This window comes from Pieris napi, chromosome 24 (assembly GCF_905475465.1).
Source record: "Pieris napi chromosome 24, ilPieNapi1.2, whole genome shotgun sequence".
Classification (NCBI taxonomy): Eukaryota; Metazoa; Arthropoda; class Insecta; order Lepidoptera; family Pieridae; genus Pieris; species Pieris napi.
Window position 1 is genome coordinate 3,381,645 of NC_062257.1, and position 18,017 is coordinate 3,399,661.

Here is an 18,017-nt window from a genome sequence, read left to right on the forward strand (position 1 = left end):
TTGAATCATTTAATCGTCAGATTTATAAAAAGATATATTGATCAATATAGTATGTTTAACGAGAGTTTTGAATTAATTCAGAGATAATTTTGGGAGTTCGTAAAAACGAATACAATTTCCATATGTGGAGTGGTTTATCTTCTGGAGCCTGGTTGGTCGTACTCTTAGATTTGCTTTGTTTCGAGTATTATACGTGGGTTTCCTCACGATATTTCTCTCGGATGCCTTGGAACTATAAGTCGGTTGCATGTGTCAGGTACAAAAGGCTGATGACACAAAATGAAATTATACAACCGTAAATTTTTAGGTGATTATTTTTCCGACCCAAATATCGGCCAATAGAGTTGCACCATTCGACGTCACGTGGTACAACCTACATGGTATTATACTGATTATTAATGGGGCGTAATAATTTGGAGTTTAGGAGGTGTAAAAAACTGAAAACCCAGTCATATTTGGACAGAACCCGGATAAAGTACCAAATAGCTATGCAACACATTATTTGGAAGATAAATTGTGCTATTTGACATTCATCGGACTCATAACTTATGATGGGCTTTATGTGACGAATAGCTCTAGTGTTTATCCTACCAATAAGTAATAAATAGCTAATTTGGAACTTATGTAGAACTTATCCGTACATTGTGAAACAGACGCTTAGTCAAGATGCCTTAAGGCCGATTTACATTATCTTAGTGTTTAGGAGAGTGCTTTAGGATAGTACTTTAGTTGAAACATGTAAATGCTGCTTTAGTACGGTTCTACTTGACTTTCAAGTTGAATCAAAATAGAATCACTTTATATTTTTGTTTCAAGTGATACACTGCGGCATACACTGCCTTAAAAGAAGCTATTTCATTTATATTTAGTTTATTTATTTCGAATAAAATCTCGTCTTCTATTTGTTCCATAACTACAGTTAGTATTTTGCGTAGAATAGAGCGTATTTACCGACGTCGTTGCGCATTCATTGTGGCGCTGTAATGATACTCTACTGGAGGAAATGTAAACGTTCACTCGCAACGCACTAAAGCACTAAAGAACTTGCCTTTCAACTTGTACTAAAATACTCTCCTAAACACTAAGATAATGTAAATCGGCCTTTATACTGATAAGGCATATTGACTAAGCGTCTTTTATTCTACTGAGAATAAGCCAATGAGACTCTATTTAATGTATTGTCCAGCTCATAGACATTGAAGCTCTATCTAGTTACTCTAATCAAAGCATTTTACATTAAATACAGAGAAAAGGGTAACAAATTACCATATAGCATATGGCAGCTAAAAATAATTTGAAAATTGTCTGCTTTCCTTTCTTTACACATAAAATCTAAATACGTTGTTATTGTAAGATATTGTAATTCCCTAAGGTCTTAACTATTTGTGTTCTGGGAATTACTAGGAAATTGTAATTAAAACATATGATGTATGTATAGCCTATCATATACATTATTATAATTTAATAACGAATTATTATGTACCTATAATACAGTAGTCAATGATAATATCGTAAGAACGTATACAAACATGAAATAATAGTATTGTAAAATCTGTGTAAATGCACCATTGATTCTATCCAATTGTCGCATCAAGCAATTTTAATTCCTTATAAACTAGAGTGAGATTTGCAAAGCACACTGCTTGCTTTAGCCCTCTGTCGTTCACACTGGTAGACGCAAGTCCATACAGTAATCCCTCTTGAACTAATAGATCTCCAGCTCTCACGGGACACTTATCCAAGTCCTTAACACAGATCACACTATCGTATTTGAAATTGCCGACATCTGTGGAATTGTCTATATTGTCAACTGTCACAAGTTGAAGTGACAACGATCGCCCGCCACGAAATGGCCGTCCTATTATTAGGGCTTTATTTTTAAAATTGATATTTTTTCCGATTTTAATGTAAGTAGCGCATCGGGACAGATCTTCAAAGCTCGATAAGAGTACTAGGGCCTTCGTAATGACGCCGTCGTGTGGTATCACTTCGAAAACATCCACGGGAAAACCTTTTTTACATTGAGGACTGTAAAGATAAGAGATATGATTCTACTAGCGATATATAATAATATATTAAAATAAACTAGGTAAATTGGGATGATATTTGGATTTAGTTTCTATAAATCTTTCCAAAAAAATCCATCTTTAAACACCACAAAACTGCGCAGTTCTATCTTGTTTGAAGAAAACTAGCTTTTCGAACCATGTTAATTACCACAGCAACACGAAAAATAATCAATCAAAATTTTTCATTTAAATATCGCAACATTTCATTCGAGTTATGATTTATTAATGTTTTTGTTTTTATCATTCTCATATGAAAACCATCGTTACCATGGCAACAAACAGTACAACAATAGTTTCCGTTTAAGGCTCTGTGAGAGACATTTGCCAAACATGTTTTATAAAACTTTTTAAATACTATTCTTACTCAGTAGGACTTCCCAAATGTAGCCGAATCGGACCCGACCTTAAACATAATTCATTGGCCAATACTGATGACTGTGACAGAACCGCTCCAACGCAAATAAGTTCTAAATTAACGACAGAACGAATCCTTGCAACGTATTGATATGTATCTACTTTAACCAAATTGCAATTAATATTTGTTTCCGCGCTTAAAGCTTTCGAATCAAAGTTTTTATAATGAACGATGAAGTTATTAGCTACTATGGCCAATGTAGCGATTAATATACTCGCCAGCAACAGTGCAACACTGATTTTGCTCTTACGAGACCGGTCATCCCACGGTATAGTTATGAAATCGTGCTTATATTCCTGATCATCACATTCCAGGTCGTTTTCATATAACGCCATGTTATTTTCCGTATTTTCCATCCTTTTAAAAAATATTCTTCAAACGCCGTTTTTAAACTTTGCAAAATCTAGTAGGCTTTATTTACATTTGTCGAACATAACTAGGCATTACCATAATGATAATCAGTATGGCGCCAATATTTGGAGATCTCACTGGTCCGTTCGTTTGCTAGTCTGTGCAGAAAGAGAAATTAACAAAAAAAGTGTTGTCTACATAACAAAAAGCAAAGTTAGTGATGGTGCCTTAAATCCCATGAGAGTTCTCTTTCCGCACAGAATCTTCTATATTAGTATTTTATTAAAAATTAACATGTAGTTTTATAAAATAATAAAAACCTGATCAAAATTCCTGCCGAATATGCCTTTAACGCGTTTTTATTTAGAATAAGCGCCATCTGTGTTGAAAACAATATACTATGTTATGGTACCTTGTAATTTGTTTTATTATTACTTATAGTTTTATTGATTGTAAACACTTTATGCTTGAAAAAACTAGATGATGATATTATTTTATCTTGAAAAAACTAGTGTAAAGTCTATTCCATAAACAGGTTAGGTACTTCAGACAATACAGATTACAGTCAGTATATTATAGAATATCTCCACAGCAATCTGTGGTCTTTCAGCCTAACTAAACTGTGCTTTGGCCTAAAGGTCTAGATACCAGGCCATAAACTCCAAAAAAAAAAAAACTAAACTGTGCTCTAAGGCCTAAGCTCTTAACTTATTAAGTGAAAACAAAATGTAAACAAGGCGTCTGTATTGTTGTTTGTTTTTACATACAATATTATAAAGATTTTATTGTATGTAATGATTAGATGATAACGTATTTTAAGTACAACAATTACGGTATCATATGTTTGAAACTCAAAATTTTACGTCTGTAATTAAAACATAACCTAAGATGCCGACTGTGATATTATTGGATGTTTCTCTTTCTATGAGTCGGCCCGTACCTTCCTCGGACTCTACAGAGAACCATACACGTCTAACGATTGCTTCATCAGCGATTAATACATTTCTAGACTATCTATGTGTACATTCTAAACTAGAATATGTTGCACTGGTTACGTTTTCATCCACATATGAAGGTAATATCTTTTAAGCTTTCATACAATTTAATAAACAGGCATATTTTGTTTTATTTATTTCCTGTTCTTTATATCAAGGATAATTGTGGGTATATATTAGAATATTATCAACAAACATAAACATTGGTTTTCTTGTAGTAACAATTCCATTTACCCGTGAATATGACAACATCAGAGCAAAATTGCCTCATCTGGAGGAAGGAGACAAGACATGTATTGAAACGGCTTTTATTGGTGTAAACCAGTTAATCTTAAATGAATGGGGATATCAAACACCTATGCAAATAATATTGGTAAGTGGTATTTTAACTGATTGCAGTATAATTTACACAGTTTAATTTAACTGTTGATTGTAAAATAATTTTATGTACAGATATTAATTTATGTTTGCAAATGCAATTCACAGATTCCCATATACATTTTTATTCAATAAATGAATTTTAAAAGATTACAGATGGCAGTATAGGTACTGGACAAATAGGAAGGAATCGGATTATACAAGCCCTACCTTTGCCGCCCACGTACCCTGTGCGTATACATGTACTGCCCGTGGTTGCCCCAAATGATCAGAGCTTACAACAAGGTAAGAGAATAGATTTTTGACATACAGGTATCATAGTACTTAGTCTTAACACTGAATTAAAAATTGGTTGTACTACATAAATAAAACATCAACAGTATGTCTGTTTTTATTAATTGCCTAAATCTTAGATGTGAGCTCTGATAGTGTTTTGTTTAGCTAAGCTAAGCTTACAAATTTTTGTCTAGACCTTAGTTTTTTTTGTTTCAGCTATACCTTTGTATCAGAAAATAATAGATTTAGCAAGTAACACTAACAATACTATAAGTAATATATCAAGAGGTGCCATTTATAGTCCGGACACCTTAAATGTTCCTGGGGTAAGAAATATTTTGATAAAATATATTTTAATTTATACATAATAATTATATTATATACTAGCTGGCCTGGCGAACCTCGTACCGCCTAACAGTCGATTTAAAAAAAAAATACTTATTCTGCTATTCGGGACACCGGTCTAGCTAGTAAGATAAAAAAAGAAAGTTGATAATACAACAAATACATTATGTCAAAAAATAAAAATTTACCTTCCCGGAACCCCTCCACAAACACTTGAACTTTATGTTATGGTATTAAAGTTCAAATTGCCTTTAATATTAATACGAATATTTTGTATGGGAATATAGAAAAGTGTTGTTTTTAGACTTTTTTACTCAATTTTTTTAATTTTTCTCTCCGTAAGAACCATCCTCGTACATCAAGGAATATTATAAAAAAATAATCCGACAAATCGGTCAAGCCGTTTTCATGTTATGTCGTGACAACGGGAAACGGGTTTCATTTTTATATATATAGATTTATTAAACTAAATGCACACTCACAGTCCTACACACACCTCAACTAGTATAATATATTGATGTATATAATATATGTATTATAAGTACATAATGTTTTGGGTAATAAACTATTAAGTTTAAACAAATAAACCATAACACTTTAATAAAAAAATTATGATTGAAAAAGTTAGGAAAAATGATTATGAACTTATTTAAATATTTACTTTAGTGGTTGACTCTGAGTAAGAGATTAAACTGTTATTAATTATTATCTTGGATGTAGTATTCATAGAACGTTAGAACTTTTAGCGTCATTAGACATTTTAGGTTTTATTATGGACTATAGCTATTTGGTGATAATGGAGCAATATCTGAGCGCATCTTCTCTAAGGGACAGCTAAACTCTCTTGTATATACTTATATATGTGTACTGTGTAGTCTATATATGTATATGTCTTATTTATTTATTAAGGAAACTAAAGAGATACATCACTATACAGTAAAAATAAAATTAAAGTAAAACATTGGACATATTCACAAAAAGTTTCACTGATAAAAAATACAATACAAAGTAAAACATGACAGCACAAAATTTATAAATTAGGAGAACGAAAAACAAACTAGCAGCTATATAAAAAAAAAACAAGAAAGATACAAGGCTTAAGACATTAAGTGTTTTAACTTATTCTTAAATAAAGCAGTAGAGGAGTGCGAAAAAGGGTAGATGCTAGTGGCAGAATCCAAGCTAGAACACATCCTGTGAAGAGGCTCACGGAACCCAATGTTGGTTCTGGGAATCGGTTAAAAGTTGTCTACGAGCGCAGAGATCTGGCAGGAACATTAAATGGTATCAGTTTGAGAAGAAGGGAACAAGTTATTTAATTTACGCATATTTTTGAAGTGAAACTTCTTTATCGGCGTTGGAATGAAAGTTCTTTATCGACGTATGGGTGAAATTTTGTAGCAAATCGTCACGTTTTTCGGTTACGCGCCATGTTGCTTTTTGAAGTCAAACTTCTTTATCGGCGTTAGAATGAATTTTTTATCGACGTATGGGTGAAATTTTGTAGCAAATCGTCACGTTTTTCGGTTACGCGCCATCTTTTTCTTGTCCCTACCACGGTTGATCCGAAGAGATTCGAAGCCATTAATAACAAAAATATATAATAACGATAACAATGATAGTAATAATTCTATTACAATTAATGAAATTCTGTAATAATCTTAGTAGTAATAAGGTAAAATGAAATAATTGTATTTGTATTCATGTCTATAATAATAAAAGCCTTTTGTTAAACTTTATTTAACCAATTTCGTTAAGTTGCATATAGTAGATCATTTTCCGAAAAATAAGGTCATAAAGAAGTTTCACTTCTTACGTGTGTACACCTAGTACACGCACACTTTTTTTTATATTTCTTTTTATCTTTATTATTACTATTTTATATTATTATCTTCATAACTTTGTGTAATATTTGTAGGTCGTAACAGCCATGACCAGGCTCTGTGAACAGCAGTACCAAGAATACTGGTGTTCTCTAAAATGTGGACAATTAGAAGCGCGCGTCCAACTCTTTCCGGCACCAACTCCTGCGTCTCATGATGGAATATCAGCTACTTATACCATATTGAATCAACTGCACATTATAGGATTTATTTCTCAACAGGACTTGGGTAAGTATATTTGAGGTGATCTTTAGGCGCATGAGGGTAATTTTTGAAGTTATACTTCTTTAGGCGCGATATGAAAAATTTATGAGAGTGAAATTTTACGATGCGCGCGCACCGTGACACAAAATTAACAGAATGAAGTTGCCCACGGGAGATAATACGGCATTGGGCATAATTTAAAAACAACATTCGAATAATAATAGAATTTATGTTACACTTAATGTAAGAGAATAATATTAAATATTTATATATTTAATTTTTCAAATGTAAACTGAACTTTATTGACTATAATGACTCCTTTTCCAGTCTTTGATTATTTAATTGTAATTAATTATTTGCATGCAATCACAAACTATTTTTAATAATGCCAAAGAAGTATAACTTCTTACGCGCGTATATAAGTACACGCACCCTTTTTTTTACACGCTTTATATTTAGCTTCACCTGTATGTATGTATATATGTATGTAACCGACTCCTTCGGACTCGATTTTGACCCACTTTAAACGGACAGATTTAATTCAAATTTTGCGCACCTGTCAAAGATCGATGACAATGCAATAATCCGAAAAAGAAATTAAAAGAATTTAACTAAAAAATAAATTAAAGTTTAAAAAAAAACACGCTTTTAAAGCACATCAAACTAAGAAGTGAAAAATAATTCCGTGTTTTTTTAGTTTTTTTAAACTATTATTTATTTACTTTACTTTTGAAACAATAATTATAGAACATGCTAAGCTGCTTCCACTTTTGTAATGATTTTAATTTAAATGGGCTTTATTATTATTATTACATTCGATAGGAACCAAGTAAGTATAATCAAGGATCTGGGTAGCTTCTACCCTTCTATAAGGCAAATATTTTCCAATTAGGGGCCATCCATAAAGTACGTCACACGTTAATGGGGAGGGAGGGTATCACCGAAGTGTGACATCGTGTGACAAGGGGCATGGGGGGGTCAATACTTTTGTGACGTCACATGTTAAAATTTAAAATACTAAAATGCAAAGTTTGGATGTGAATTAAAAATTTACGAACTTGATCTATATTTATTAATAATTTATAATTAATTTATAGAAAATAGCTGTTTTCTCTCGATTATTTTTAAATATGTACATACATAATTTTAAAAAATGTGTGACGTCACATCAGGAGGGAGGGGGGGGGGTTATAAAAATGTGACAACCTGTGACAAGGACGGGGGGAGGGGTTTTAAAAGTCCTAATATTCGTATGACGTACTTTATGGATGGCCCCTTATCACTAATCGTTATCCCACATAACGAACGTAACGAGAAAAACTTTGGACAACGTGTCGCACAATTTATGAATCCTATGTATGTCTTTTTTACGGATGAAACGTCACGAAGATGTGCAGCGTTTTTGAAGAAAAGTGAGAGAGCGATTCGAGATTGAGATACACACTATTGGTTGATATATTCGTTTAGTAGTTACATATTAGAACTTTTGATGGCAATTCTGTCGCATAACGTCTTGTGCAGTAAACGCAGATTTTTTATTTATTTATATTATCATTAGCACGTATACAGTGTGTAAACAGTGTGAATATAACCTTAGTAATAATTATTTTCAAAGACGTTTCACTTCTGACATATTGTGTACTTTGTACGCACGCACTTTTTGAAGTGAAACTTCTTTATCGGGGTTGGAAAAAAATTTAGTGTAACATTTTTTCGTTACGCGTCACATTTATCGGTTACGCGCCATGTTGCTTTTTGAAGTCAAACTTCTTTATCGGCGTTGGAATGAAAGTTCTTTATCGACGTGTGGGAGAAATTTTTAGCAAATCGTCACGTTTTTCGGTTACGCGCCATCTTTTTCTTGTCCCTACCACGGTTGATCCGAAGAGATTCGAAGCCATTAAATTGAAGCCAAAAATCGAAATAATTGTATTTGTATTCATGTCTATGATAATAAAAGCCTTTTGTTAAACTTTATTTAACCAATTTCGTTAGGTTGCATATAGTAGATCATTTTTCGAAAAATAAGGTCATAAAGAAGTTTCACTTCTTACGTGTGTACACCTAGTACACTCACACATTTTTATTTTAATCTGTTGGCTTGGCGATCTAAAAGATTTTTTTTAATAATAATTCTGTGGTGTCCCTCATGACCTTGGTGTGTTTGATCGTAGAGAAGATGATCAGCCAACTGTGTCTGACAGATGTCATCGGTTTTTTTATTTAACAGGAAGTAAAGGGGCTGGAGTTGCCTAATGTTAAGTAATACCGCTGTCCATGGACACTCACACTGCCAGAAGACTCGCGAGTGCGTTGCCGGCCTTTTATAAATTGGTACGCTCTTTTCTGGAAGGTTTGCCACATGCCGGATTCACGATGTTTTTCTTCACAATACAAGTGTTAATTGTGTATAGAGTGAAAATTCCATTGCACAGACCTGGTTCGAACGCACGATCGCTGGCTCGCACGCTAAAGCCACTAGACCTACACTGTCTGTTTCAAAAATCATTTTGTTTTTTTTTAAATAACGATACATTTATTTATTGACAGGCACCCCGATAGCATTAAGTAAACATTTGGTGATACCACAAGCACAGACGAATAATAATACAAATCGAGAGAATTATGACCCAAAAACACCTACAAAGGTAAGAAAAAATTTATTTAATTAAATTATAGATAGATTTTTTTATCGAATACATAACCTATGTATTAAGTAGGTCAATTCCACAAGGTTTCGTTTTGGTTTTTGAAGTGAAACTTCTTTAGGCGCGTTATGAAAAATTGATGAGAGTGAAATTTTACGATGCACGGGTGACACAAAATTAACAGAATGAAGTTGCCCACGGAAGACGGCATTGGACATAATTTAAAAGCAACATTCGAGTAATAATAGAATTTATACACTTATAAAAGTTTGAAATAAATTCACAAGATCCAACGTGGGAGAAAATGAGATAGGAAGCATTATACAGCGTATAAACTTTTAATTAAGTGTAGTACGAAGTTTTCACTTCAAAAAGTTTCTATAACTAATGATTTGTAGTTAAAATTGATAAATAATCTAGTTTTATAATTAAACTACTTACTTGACTTACTTATTTAATTTTCATCAAATCTGTTTTTTTATTTCAGAAAATGTTCAAATACACACTAATTTAAAGTTTATACACTGTATAATGCCTCCTATCTCACTCTCTCCCACGCCAAATCCTATTAATTTATGCGACTGTCTCTTTTTACTGTCGCTTTCTCACTCTCTCCCACTTCAAATCCTATTAATTTATGTGTCCGTCTCTTTTTACTGTCGCTTTTTCCGTTGCATCCGGTTTGAATTCACAACGATTCTAAAGAAGTTTCACTTCAAAAATCGGTAAATTTGTAGGAAGGTTCAAGTACGGATGGTTCGACTGATGAAGAGAACATATCAGATCCCAGCAAAGTGCCGAATTTCTGTGTGTTACTCCATGGAGCACTTAAGGTATGTAAGATTGATATAAAAAACGGCGCGAAATGACAGTTAAATTGAATTCAAGGCTGAATTGAAGGCTCCATATGAAAATTCAAAATCATTTATTTAGGTAACAAAATGTACACTTATGAATGTCAATAAAGATTATAAATAAATAAATATATAAAACTAGCAGACCGGCCAAGCGTTGCTATGGCTTAGGCTTTTGTTATATGTATTACATAGCAAACTATTCAAGGGAAACGGTAAGAGAACACCAGTTTTTTGGTGGTTATGCCATTAAATTGTAGCTTATGTGAAACGTTGGTACTTTCAACACAGCGCCATCTGCTAGAATTGTGACTATCAAATAATATACAAATATGTATTTTGCAATAAAATAATATTGAGTGTATAAATTGAGATGTAAGCTATCCTATCTTTTAAGTTGGATCAAACTACACACGGTGTGAAAATTTTATTGATATCGGTTCGGTAGTTTAGGAGTCCATCGCGGACAAACAACATATTAAGATAATAAGAAATACTTGGAAATTAAATAATTGGTCCGTTCTACGCCCTTCATTAAAATCCAGACTGCAAGAAGAACTGGCAGTAAACTCAAGTTTTTTGCTTTACACAATGTTTGTAAGTAGCAACCATTACACCATGTTCCACAAGACATAAGTAATAAATAACAATATAATAAATTAAAAACAAAGAGTTGTCCTCTATCAGCAGGAGGCATGGTGAAATAGGAGCACGCACTTAAATTCTCGTGGGAACAACACGCATAATATACATACGTATAATGTATTATTTCACTTTGATATTTTTAATACATTTGGAAAAATATTTTTGAAGCAAAACAAATACGGCTTATGAATAAGTTTTCTTAGATGCCCAGCCAAGAACTTTGTGCGTAATTGATAGATTTTTTATTGATCGATTGTTTTTTTAGCATGAAAAATCGATTATCACTTTTTTAAAAATCTATTTTTTTTCTATAATCGATTTATTTTTTCACATCAATTTTTAAGCTATTGCATAGATTTTATCGCGGGCTTTGAGCGCGGCGACCGAATCAAGAAATTCCGTAATGAAAATAAAAACCTAACACACGATGACATAATATAGGTGCTGCCAATACGCGTTAGAGCGGGACAGAACGCATACTGCGTATTCACGTCTCTCTGACGAGATCGGTGACGTAGCGTAAGCGCGGCCGGTGCAACCGTTACGCGTTAGAGTGAGACAGCCTATATAGGCGTTTTAGTCTGAGTCTGGTAGAGTGGTAGATTGAATTAATATCAAAGAAAAAATACTGCATAAATAAATAACTAATAATTATTATTAACCTAAGTTGATAAAATCTATAGGCACAGAGCGCCCCACGCTTTTTCACAATAATACCAGTATTGTTTGTTCATTACCATTTTCAGCCTAAATTAGGAATTATTTTTCACTTTTTAGTTTGATGTGCTTTAAAAGCGTGTTTTTTAGTTTTTTTTAACTATTATTTATTTTTTTATTTTTTATTTTTTTTTTTTTTTCTGATTGTCATCGATCTTTGACAGGTGCGCAAAATTTAAATAAAATCTGTCCGTTTATAGTGGGTCAAAATCGAATCCGAAGGAGTCGGTTACATACATACATACATACATACATACAGGTGAAGCTAATATAAAGCGTGTAAAAATACTATGCAACAGCTTTACCGCGGCAGTCCCCGAGTGCGACACGTTTTTTTTTTTTCAACGTGTTCGGGATCTAGACCATATTTGACAAGGTCCCGTCTATGTTACGTCCCGTATACTTAACATTGTAGGTAGAAAGTATGGCTGCAGTGGTACAACTTGGAGTAGATTGGTGGGGAACACTATCTGCCTGGTGTGAGGCAGCACGCGCGAGACGCTCCTGCCTTCTTCTCAGTGTATTAAGACCCGGAGCCTCTGCTGCCCCCTGGCTTGGGCCATTGGACCAATTGGGGCCCATCGATGAGACCACAACGAACCGTAAGTTTAATAACTAAATAATATATCAGTGGCGCTACAACCTTTTTAAGTCTGGGCCTCAGATTTTTGTGTCTGTTTCATTTGACAATCTAATACGCAAGTAGATGATCAGCCTTCTTCTGACGAACGCCGTCGACTTTTTGAGTCAAGTCAATCCGGTTTCATCACGATGTTTTCCTTCACCGTTCGAGCGAATGTTAAATGCGCACATAGAAAGTCCATTGATGCACAGCCGGGGATCGAACCTACGACCTCAGCCTCAAGCCATTGATTATAAATATCTCAGTTAAAAATTAACTGACATATACGATATTTCAGCGGAAACATTCCCAATACGCTCGTGGCGTTCGTATAGCGGTGGCGGGTCGGGATGCGCATGGGCACGCCCACACGCCTTATTGGCGGACGTACAGAAAGTGCTGAGACATGCGAGGAAGTTACCTGATAAGACACAACATTTGTATAAGGTAACATTCATTCGCGTCGAGTGAAGGTAAAAATTTAAAAATGGAATACGTTATAATAATTATTTGAATTTCGAACGTCAGTACGATTATATAATGTACGAATGTATAGGTCGGTTATCGAAAGCTGGCGCGTTCACAGTACTCACACTAATGCAATTTCACTATACAATATGTTTAAAAATATGACTTTTTTGCCAAGCTATATATTTTAGTCTACTCTGGTTTTAGTAAGGTTGGGTGGGTTGTAAATAAATAAAAATGTGTCAAATACATATAAATATTATGTGCATACGAGGGTGGATCCAAAAGTTCTAAGCCCGACCAAGAACGTAAAAGAGTAGTTTGTGTAAATAATTTTTCATTTTTCGACATAAGCTCCATCTAGCTCAACACACTTCACTTTTACTTCACTAACTATTCTTTCAATACTCCTCTTAGAAACCCCAGTCGCATCTGATGTCAAATTAAATATAACATTTTTTCATTAAACTGTTTTTATTAAGATGCTTAAAATAATTAAAAACATTGTGCACCATTTTACGAGATTGCCCTGGTAATGTTTGAAAAAAGATCAACATGTATAAAATAATAATAATATAAAACAGTAAAGATCAACATAAACAGTAGCAAAAGCAAAACAATAACTGTCTCTTTTATACTCATAAGCTTGACCGAGCGCTAGAGAGACGGACAGTCTTTTGTGATTGTATTTCAGTTTGACTTCACGTCTCGCGCTTATTCACAGACACTACACAAGCACAAAGTGTAAATGTGTTGAAGCCGCCAGCTTTAGATAACATACCTATACAGACTAGAGTATTAGGCACATAAAAAATGTCAATGTCAAAGTATGTAGCACTAAGGAGTTTCCATTATTACTTTTAATTGATGAGCCAAGAATGAATAATTTTTTAATCATAAAATCTGAACATTTTTATATCAAAAGTGAGGCGACATGAGATAAGTACATCGACCAGTCTATGGCTAATGTGTCTGACACTTATTACATTTATCTGTGTAGTTTTACAAATATACAATTACGTTTATTATTTTGAATTTTGCTTAATTAAGCACAAAACACTAAAACCATCGTAAAATAGTAACATTTATTGATCATTAATTCAAGCGCTAGTATAGCTTACATAATATCACAGATTAGAAGTAAACCAGATATCGATGACAAATAGGCTTGGCGGAAAGCTTTATTTATAAAGACAAAGATAAAGTAATATTAAAAACGGTTATTATGACAATTTACATTGAACTCATTGGATTCCATATCTACGATATGTGCAATCGTTGATAGAAATTATCTATTTTAGATCTTGGTACGGTATCTGGTGCGTGAATCTTGCCTAGAGAAACTTTTTGGCGGGTTTTTTGTAATTATTGTTTAACTTGAATTTCTAAAATTTTGTCAAATAGCCCATGATAAGCTTGAATGTGCAAGAATTTTATTATTTTACTAGCTGGCCTGGCGAACATCGTACCGCCTAACAGTCGATTCTTTATTTTTTTTAAATACTTATTTTGCTATTCGGGACACTGGTCTAGCTAGTAAGATAAAAAAAAAGTTGATAATACAAAAAATACATTACGTCAAAAAATAAAAATTTACCTTTCCGGAACCCCTCCACAAACACTTGAACTTTATGATATGGTATTAAAGTTCAAATTGCCTTTAAATATTATTACGAATATTTTTTATGGGAATATAGAAAAGTGATGTTTTTAGGCTTTTTCACACAATTTTTTTAATTTTTCTCTCCGTAAGAACCACCCTCGTACTTCAAGGAATATTATAAAAAAGAATCAGACAAATCGGTCAAGCCGTTTTCATGTTATGTCGTGACAACGGAAAACGGGTTTCATTTTTATATATATAGACTAGTGGACCCGACAGACGTTGTCCTGCATGATATTTCAAGCAATTAGTAAAGCAAAGTATGAAAGTACCGACTGCAGCGCCATCTGGCTTGCTGATTTGTGAATCTAAACCATTCCCAGATCCCCTTGAACACACACAAAAAATTTCATCAAAATGGGTCCAGTCGTTTGAGAGAAGTTCAGTGACATACACACTCACAGAAGAATTATATATATAAAGATGAACTATTTATTGATAGAAGTTAATTGATAGTCTGCGATAGAATATCACAGAGTATAGAAATAAAGTTCAATTTTTTTTTAATTTCTACTTTTTGTACTATTCAGGAATTGAACCGTCTCCGCCGTGCAGCAATATCTCTTGGGTTCTCTGAGCTTCTGACATGTGTGGGTGGAGCTTTAGAGCGCGAATGTGCGTCTTTAGGCGGATCTGCCCCACCCGAGTGTGCATTGCAACTTGCCCATGCAGCTGCCGCCCTGAGGGATCCGAGAACCGCCCTCGACATAAAACATACCCTACAACCATTGGCTACGGAATTTTCTTCTATGTCACATTAAATAACTGTCAACAAATTGGTTTTTTATTTATATTAAAGCGATTCGCCCTATTAGTCATAATCACTACATAGTATAAAACAAAGTTGCTTTCTCTGTCCCTATGTCCCTTTGTATGCTTAAATCTTTTAAACTACACAACGGATTTTGATGCGGTTTTTTTAATAGATAGAGTGATTCAAGAGGAAGGTTTATATGTATAATAACTTCCATTAAATAGTGGAGAAGTACTGTTATTTTTGAGGTTTCTAACAAACGCAGGCTGAACCCTACGAGTTTTATCAAAATAATGTACTAAGTATTGTACACATTGAAAAGGTCTACAGAAAAGTCCGTGATGGTATATGTCTATCTCTTATGGATAACCCACAATAACTTTTTTTTGTCATTTACTTTTTACGACAAATAATGGCTAATTTTCGAAGCGATTTTAACCAATACAGCATTAATCCTTAACCAATTAAATACCTTGAATACATTGTTCATTTAATATAGGTCTATATGGCCCTTTACACCGTATGATTTAAGTGAATATTTTCGAAGATATTACAGATTTAAAAATTGCGGGACGTAGCGTTTGCGGCGGTACCGGCCGGCCGCACAGTTTTTCTGTAGTGTATTTAGTATCAGCATTGCACCCGTGCGAAGCCGGGACGGGTCGCTAGTTTACGTATAAAAAACAAGATTTTAAAAGATCAAGGACGAAACTGCCTACAATTACGGAATTCAGTTAAATATTAATCATTTATTTTTGAAGTTATACTTCTTTAGGCGCGTTATGAAAAATTTATGAGAGTTAAATTTTACGATGCGCTCACCGTGACACAAAATTATCAGTATGAAGTTGCCCACGGAAGATGCTACGGCATTGGACATAATTTAAAAACAACATTCGAGTAATAATAGAATTTATACACTTAATGTAAGAGAATAATAATATTTATTTATTTAATTTTTCAAATGTAAACTGAACTTTATTCACTATAATAACTCCTTTTCCAGTCTTTGATTATTTAATTGTAATTAATTATTTGCATGCAATCAAAAACTATTTTTAATATTGCCAAAGAATTATAACTTCTAACGCGCGTACATACACTTTCACGTAATAAATTATTAAATACCAACAAAAAAATACATACAGTTAAAAATATTTATTGCTCATAATATACAATTTATTCCAACTAAAAACATAAAATAATCACTTCAAATTAACACAAACATAAATAATTTCCTCAACTTAAAATTAATCTTAAAGCTACAAAGCTCACAGCATCTTAATAAAAGAGTTAAAAGTATATTTATTTTATATCTTATGTATGTTATAATTTTATTGCCATATGCCAGCGTAGTTCCCTGCGAAGCGTAGAGAGGTAGGTGAAGGCCCACCGGCTGCGAATATTCTCGTACCACTATCGTCATAGCAAGGGTATAAATGGCTATACCAAAAAAGGAAAATATCCATGGGGAGATGGCAGCTATTATCACCCCAGATTTATTGACAAGAGTTTTCACAAATCTGCGTTCTTGTTTAGAGAAGTGTCGTCTTCGGGAGGGCCGTCATTTAGATGATGTTATTTTTTAAAAATAAACTTCATTTAATTACCTAATCATCCTATATTTTATTTTAACTATAACTTTTGTATTTATTTTTTTAGCCTATACTTAATAAATGCGCGTTCTATTGCGCCACCCTGTATATTCAGTACCAAATTGGTATAATTTGGGCTCCGTGTAACTAATTTAGTATTTGTTTGGCATCCTTTTATATTCTGGTATTTATTAGTACAAGTCGTCGGAAATATCTGCGAACCTGGCTTAATGACGTCATACAAACTGGAGAGATAGCAAAAAAATTGAAGATGTAAAAATAAAAAATATTTTATTTGTGTACTTATTTTTATTGATACTCGTACTATGTATAGTCCTACCCATCTTACATACAGCACAAAATAGGTAGTTTATGTAATATTTCACCAAACAGAGAAACAATAAACACTAAAATGCGATTACGAAAGCAAGAATAATACACGTGCGTCGGCAACGATTGCGTTGGCAACGGTACTGGATAGGCGAAAACGGGGCGGGGTGCGGGGAAGCGCATTCCAGCGAGGTTCGCAGATATTTAAGGCGCGTAATACATTTAAATCAAACTGTGCTTTAAAATGTTTTCAACATTTTAAAGCACAGTTTGATTCGTTCGTATTTAGTTCACATGTTTTTGTCTTTGTCTGATGTTTACCGCAAATGTATCATTTTGTCTCTTTCGAACGGTTAATGCTAACAAATTCGCGAATCGTGCTTTAGCTACGTATTACTATCTACGTTACATCTACTATATAAAAATAAGTCGGGTTTTCCTTCCTGACGCTATAACTCCAGAACGCACGAACCGATTTTCACGGTTTTGCATTCGTTGGAAAGGTCTCGGGCTCCGTGAGGTTTATAGCAGAGAAAATTTCAACAGAAAAGCGGGATCACCAAACGAAATGTTACATAAAACGAAGCCATCTGGTGGCGAAACGGAGTTCGCCGAGTTTGCTAGTGCTGTATAAAAGGGACCACGGATATTTTAGTTCTTTATTTATTTCTCTCTGTGTGCATGTGTAGTGAAGATAATGAAGCGCAAATACGATCAGAAATAAAGATCGGAGTGGGAACAAAATCCTGAATTTTCGTCATGGTTGACAAAAGATAAAAAAAATGATGATAATAAAAATGATGTC

The 18,017-nt window shown here is 33.6% G+C and overlaps 2 protein-coding genes across 2 annotated transcripts; one reads left to right on the forward strand and one right to left on the reverse strand.

Annotated features, from left to right (window-relative positions):
* Positions 1-1,160: 1,160 nt before the first annotated feature.
* On the reverse strand, positions 1,161-3,101 carry LOC125061888. Its single transcript, XM_047667525.1, has 2 exons — positions 2,434-3,101; positions 1,161-2,028 (listed from the first exon to the last, which is right to left on the reverse strand). The coding sequence occupies exons 1-2, from the start codon at positions 2,838-2,840 to the stop codon at positions 1,575-1,577; spliced, it is 861 nt and encodes a 286-aa protein (XP_047523481.1). The 5' UTR covers positions 2,841-3,101; the 3' UTR covers positions 1,161-1,574.
* Positions 3,102-3,540: 439 nt separating this feature from the next.
* LOC125061887 (integrator complex subunit 14) lies at positions 3,541-15,309 on the forward strand. Its single transcript, XM_047667523.1, has 10 exons — positions 3,541-3,910; positions 4,049-4,203; positions 4,358-4,493; positions 4,701-4,810; positions 6,748-6,940; positions 9,467-9,564; positions 10,302-10,397; positions 12,196-12,382; positions 12,701-12,849; positions 15,064-15,309. Exons 1-10 carry the CDS (start codon positions 3,724-3,726, stop codon positions 15,292-15,294), a joined length of 1,542 nt encoding a protein of 513 aa, XP_047523479.1. The 5' UTR covers positions 3,541-3,723; the 3' UTR covers positions 15,295-15,309.
* The last annotated feature ends 2,708 nt before the right edge of the window (positions 15,310-18,017 follow it).

What these genes read in the sequence shown, in the direction of transcription:
- LOC125061888 (XM_047667525.1), bottom strand. Translation starts at nt 2,840, where the DNA reads ATGGAAAATACGGAAAATAACATGGCGTTATATGAAAACGACCTGGAA. An exon ending in CATTTGGGAAGTCCTACTGA is followed by an intron (nt 2,029 to 2,433) that starts GTAAGAATAGTA and finishes TTATCTTTACAG; the next exon opens with TCCTCAATGTAAAAAAGGTT.
- LOC125061887 (XM_047667523.1), top strand. Translation starts at nt 3,724, where the DNA reads ATGCCGACTGTGATATTATTGGATGTTTCTCTTTCTATGAGTCGGCCC. An exon ending in GTTTTCATCCACATATGAAG is followed by an intron (nt 3,911 to 4,048) that starts GTAATATCTTTT and finishes GTTTTCTTGTAG; the next exon opens with TAACAATTCCATTTACCCGT. An exon ending in CACCTATGCAAATAATATTG is followed by an intron (nt 4,204 to 4,357) that starts GTAAGTGGTATT and finishes GAATTTTAAAAG; the next exon opens with ATTACAGATGGCAGTATAGG.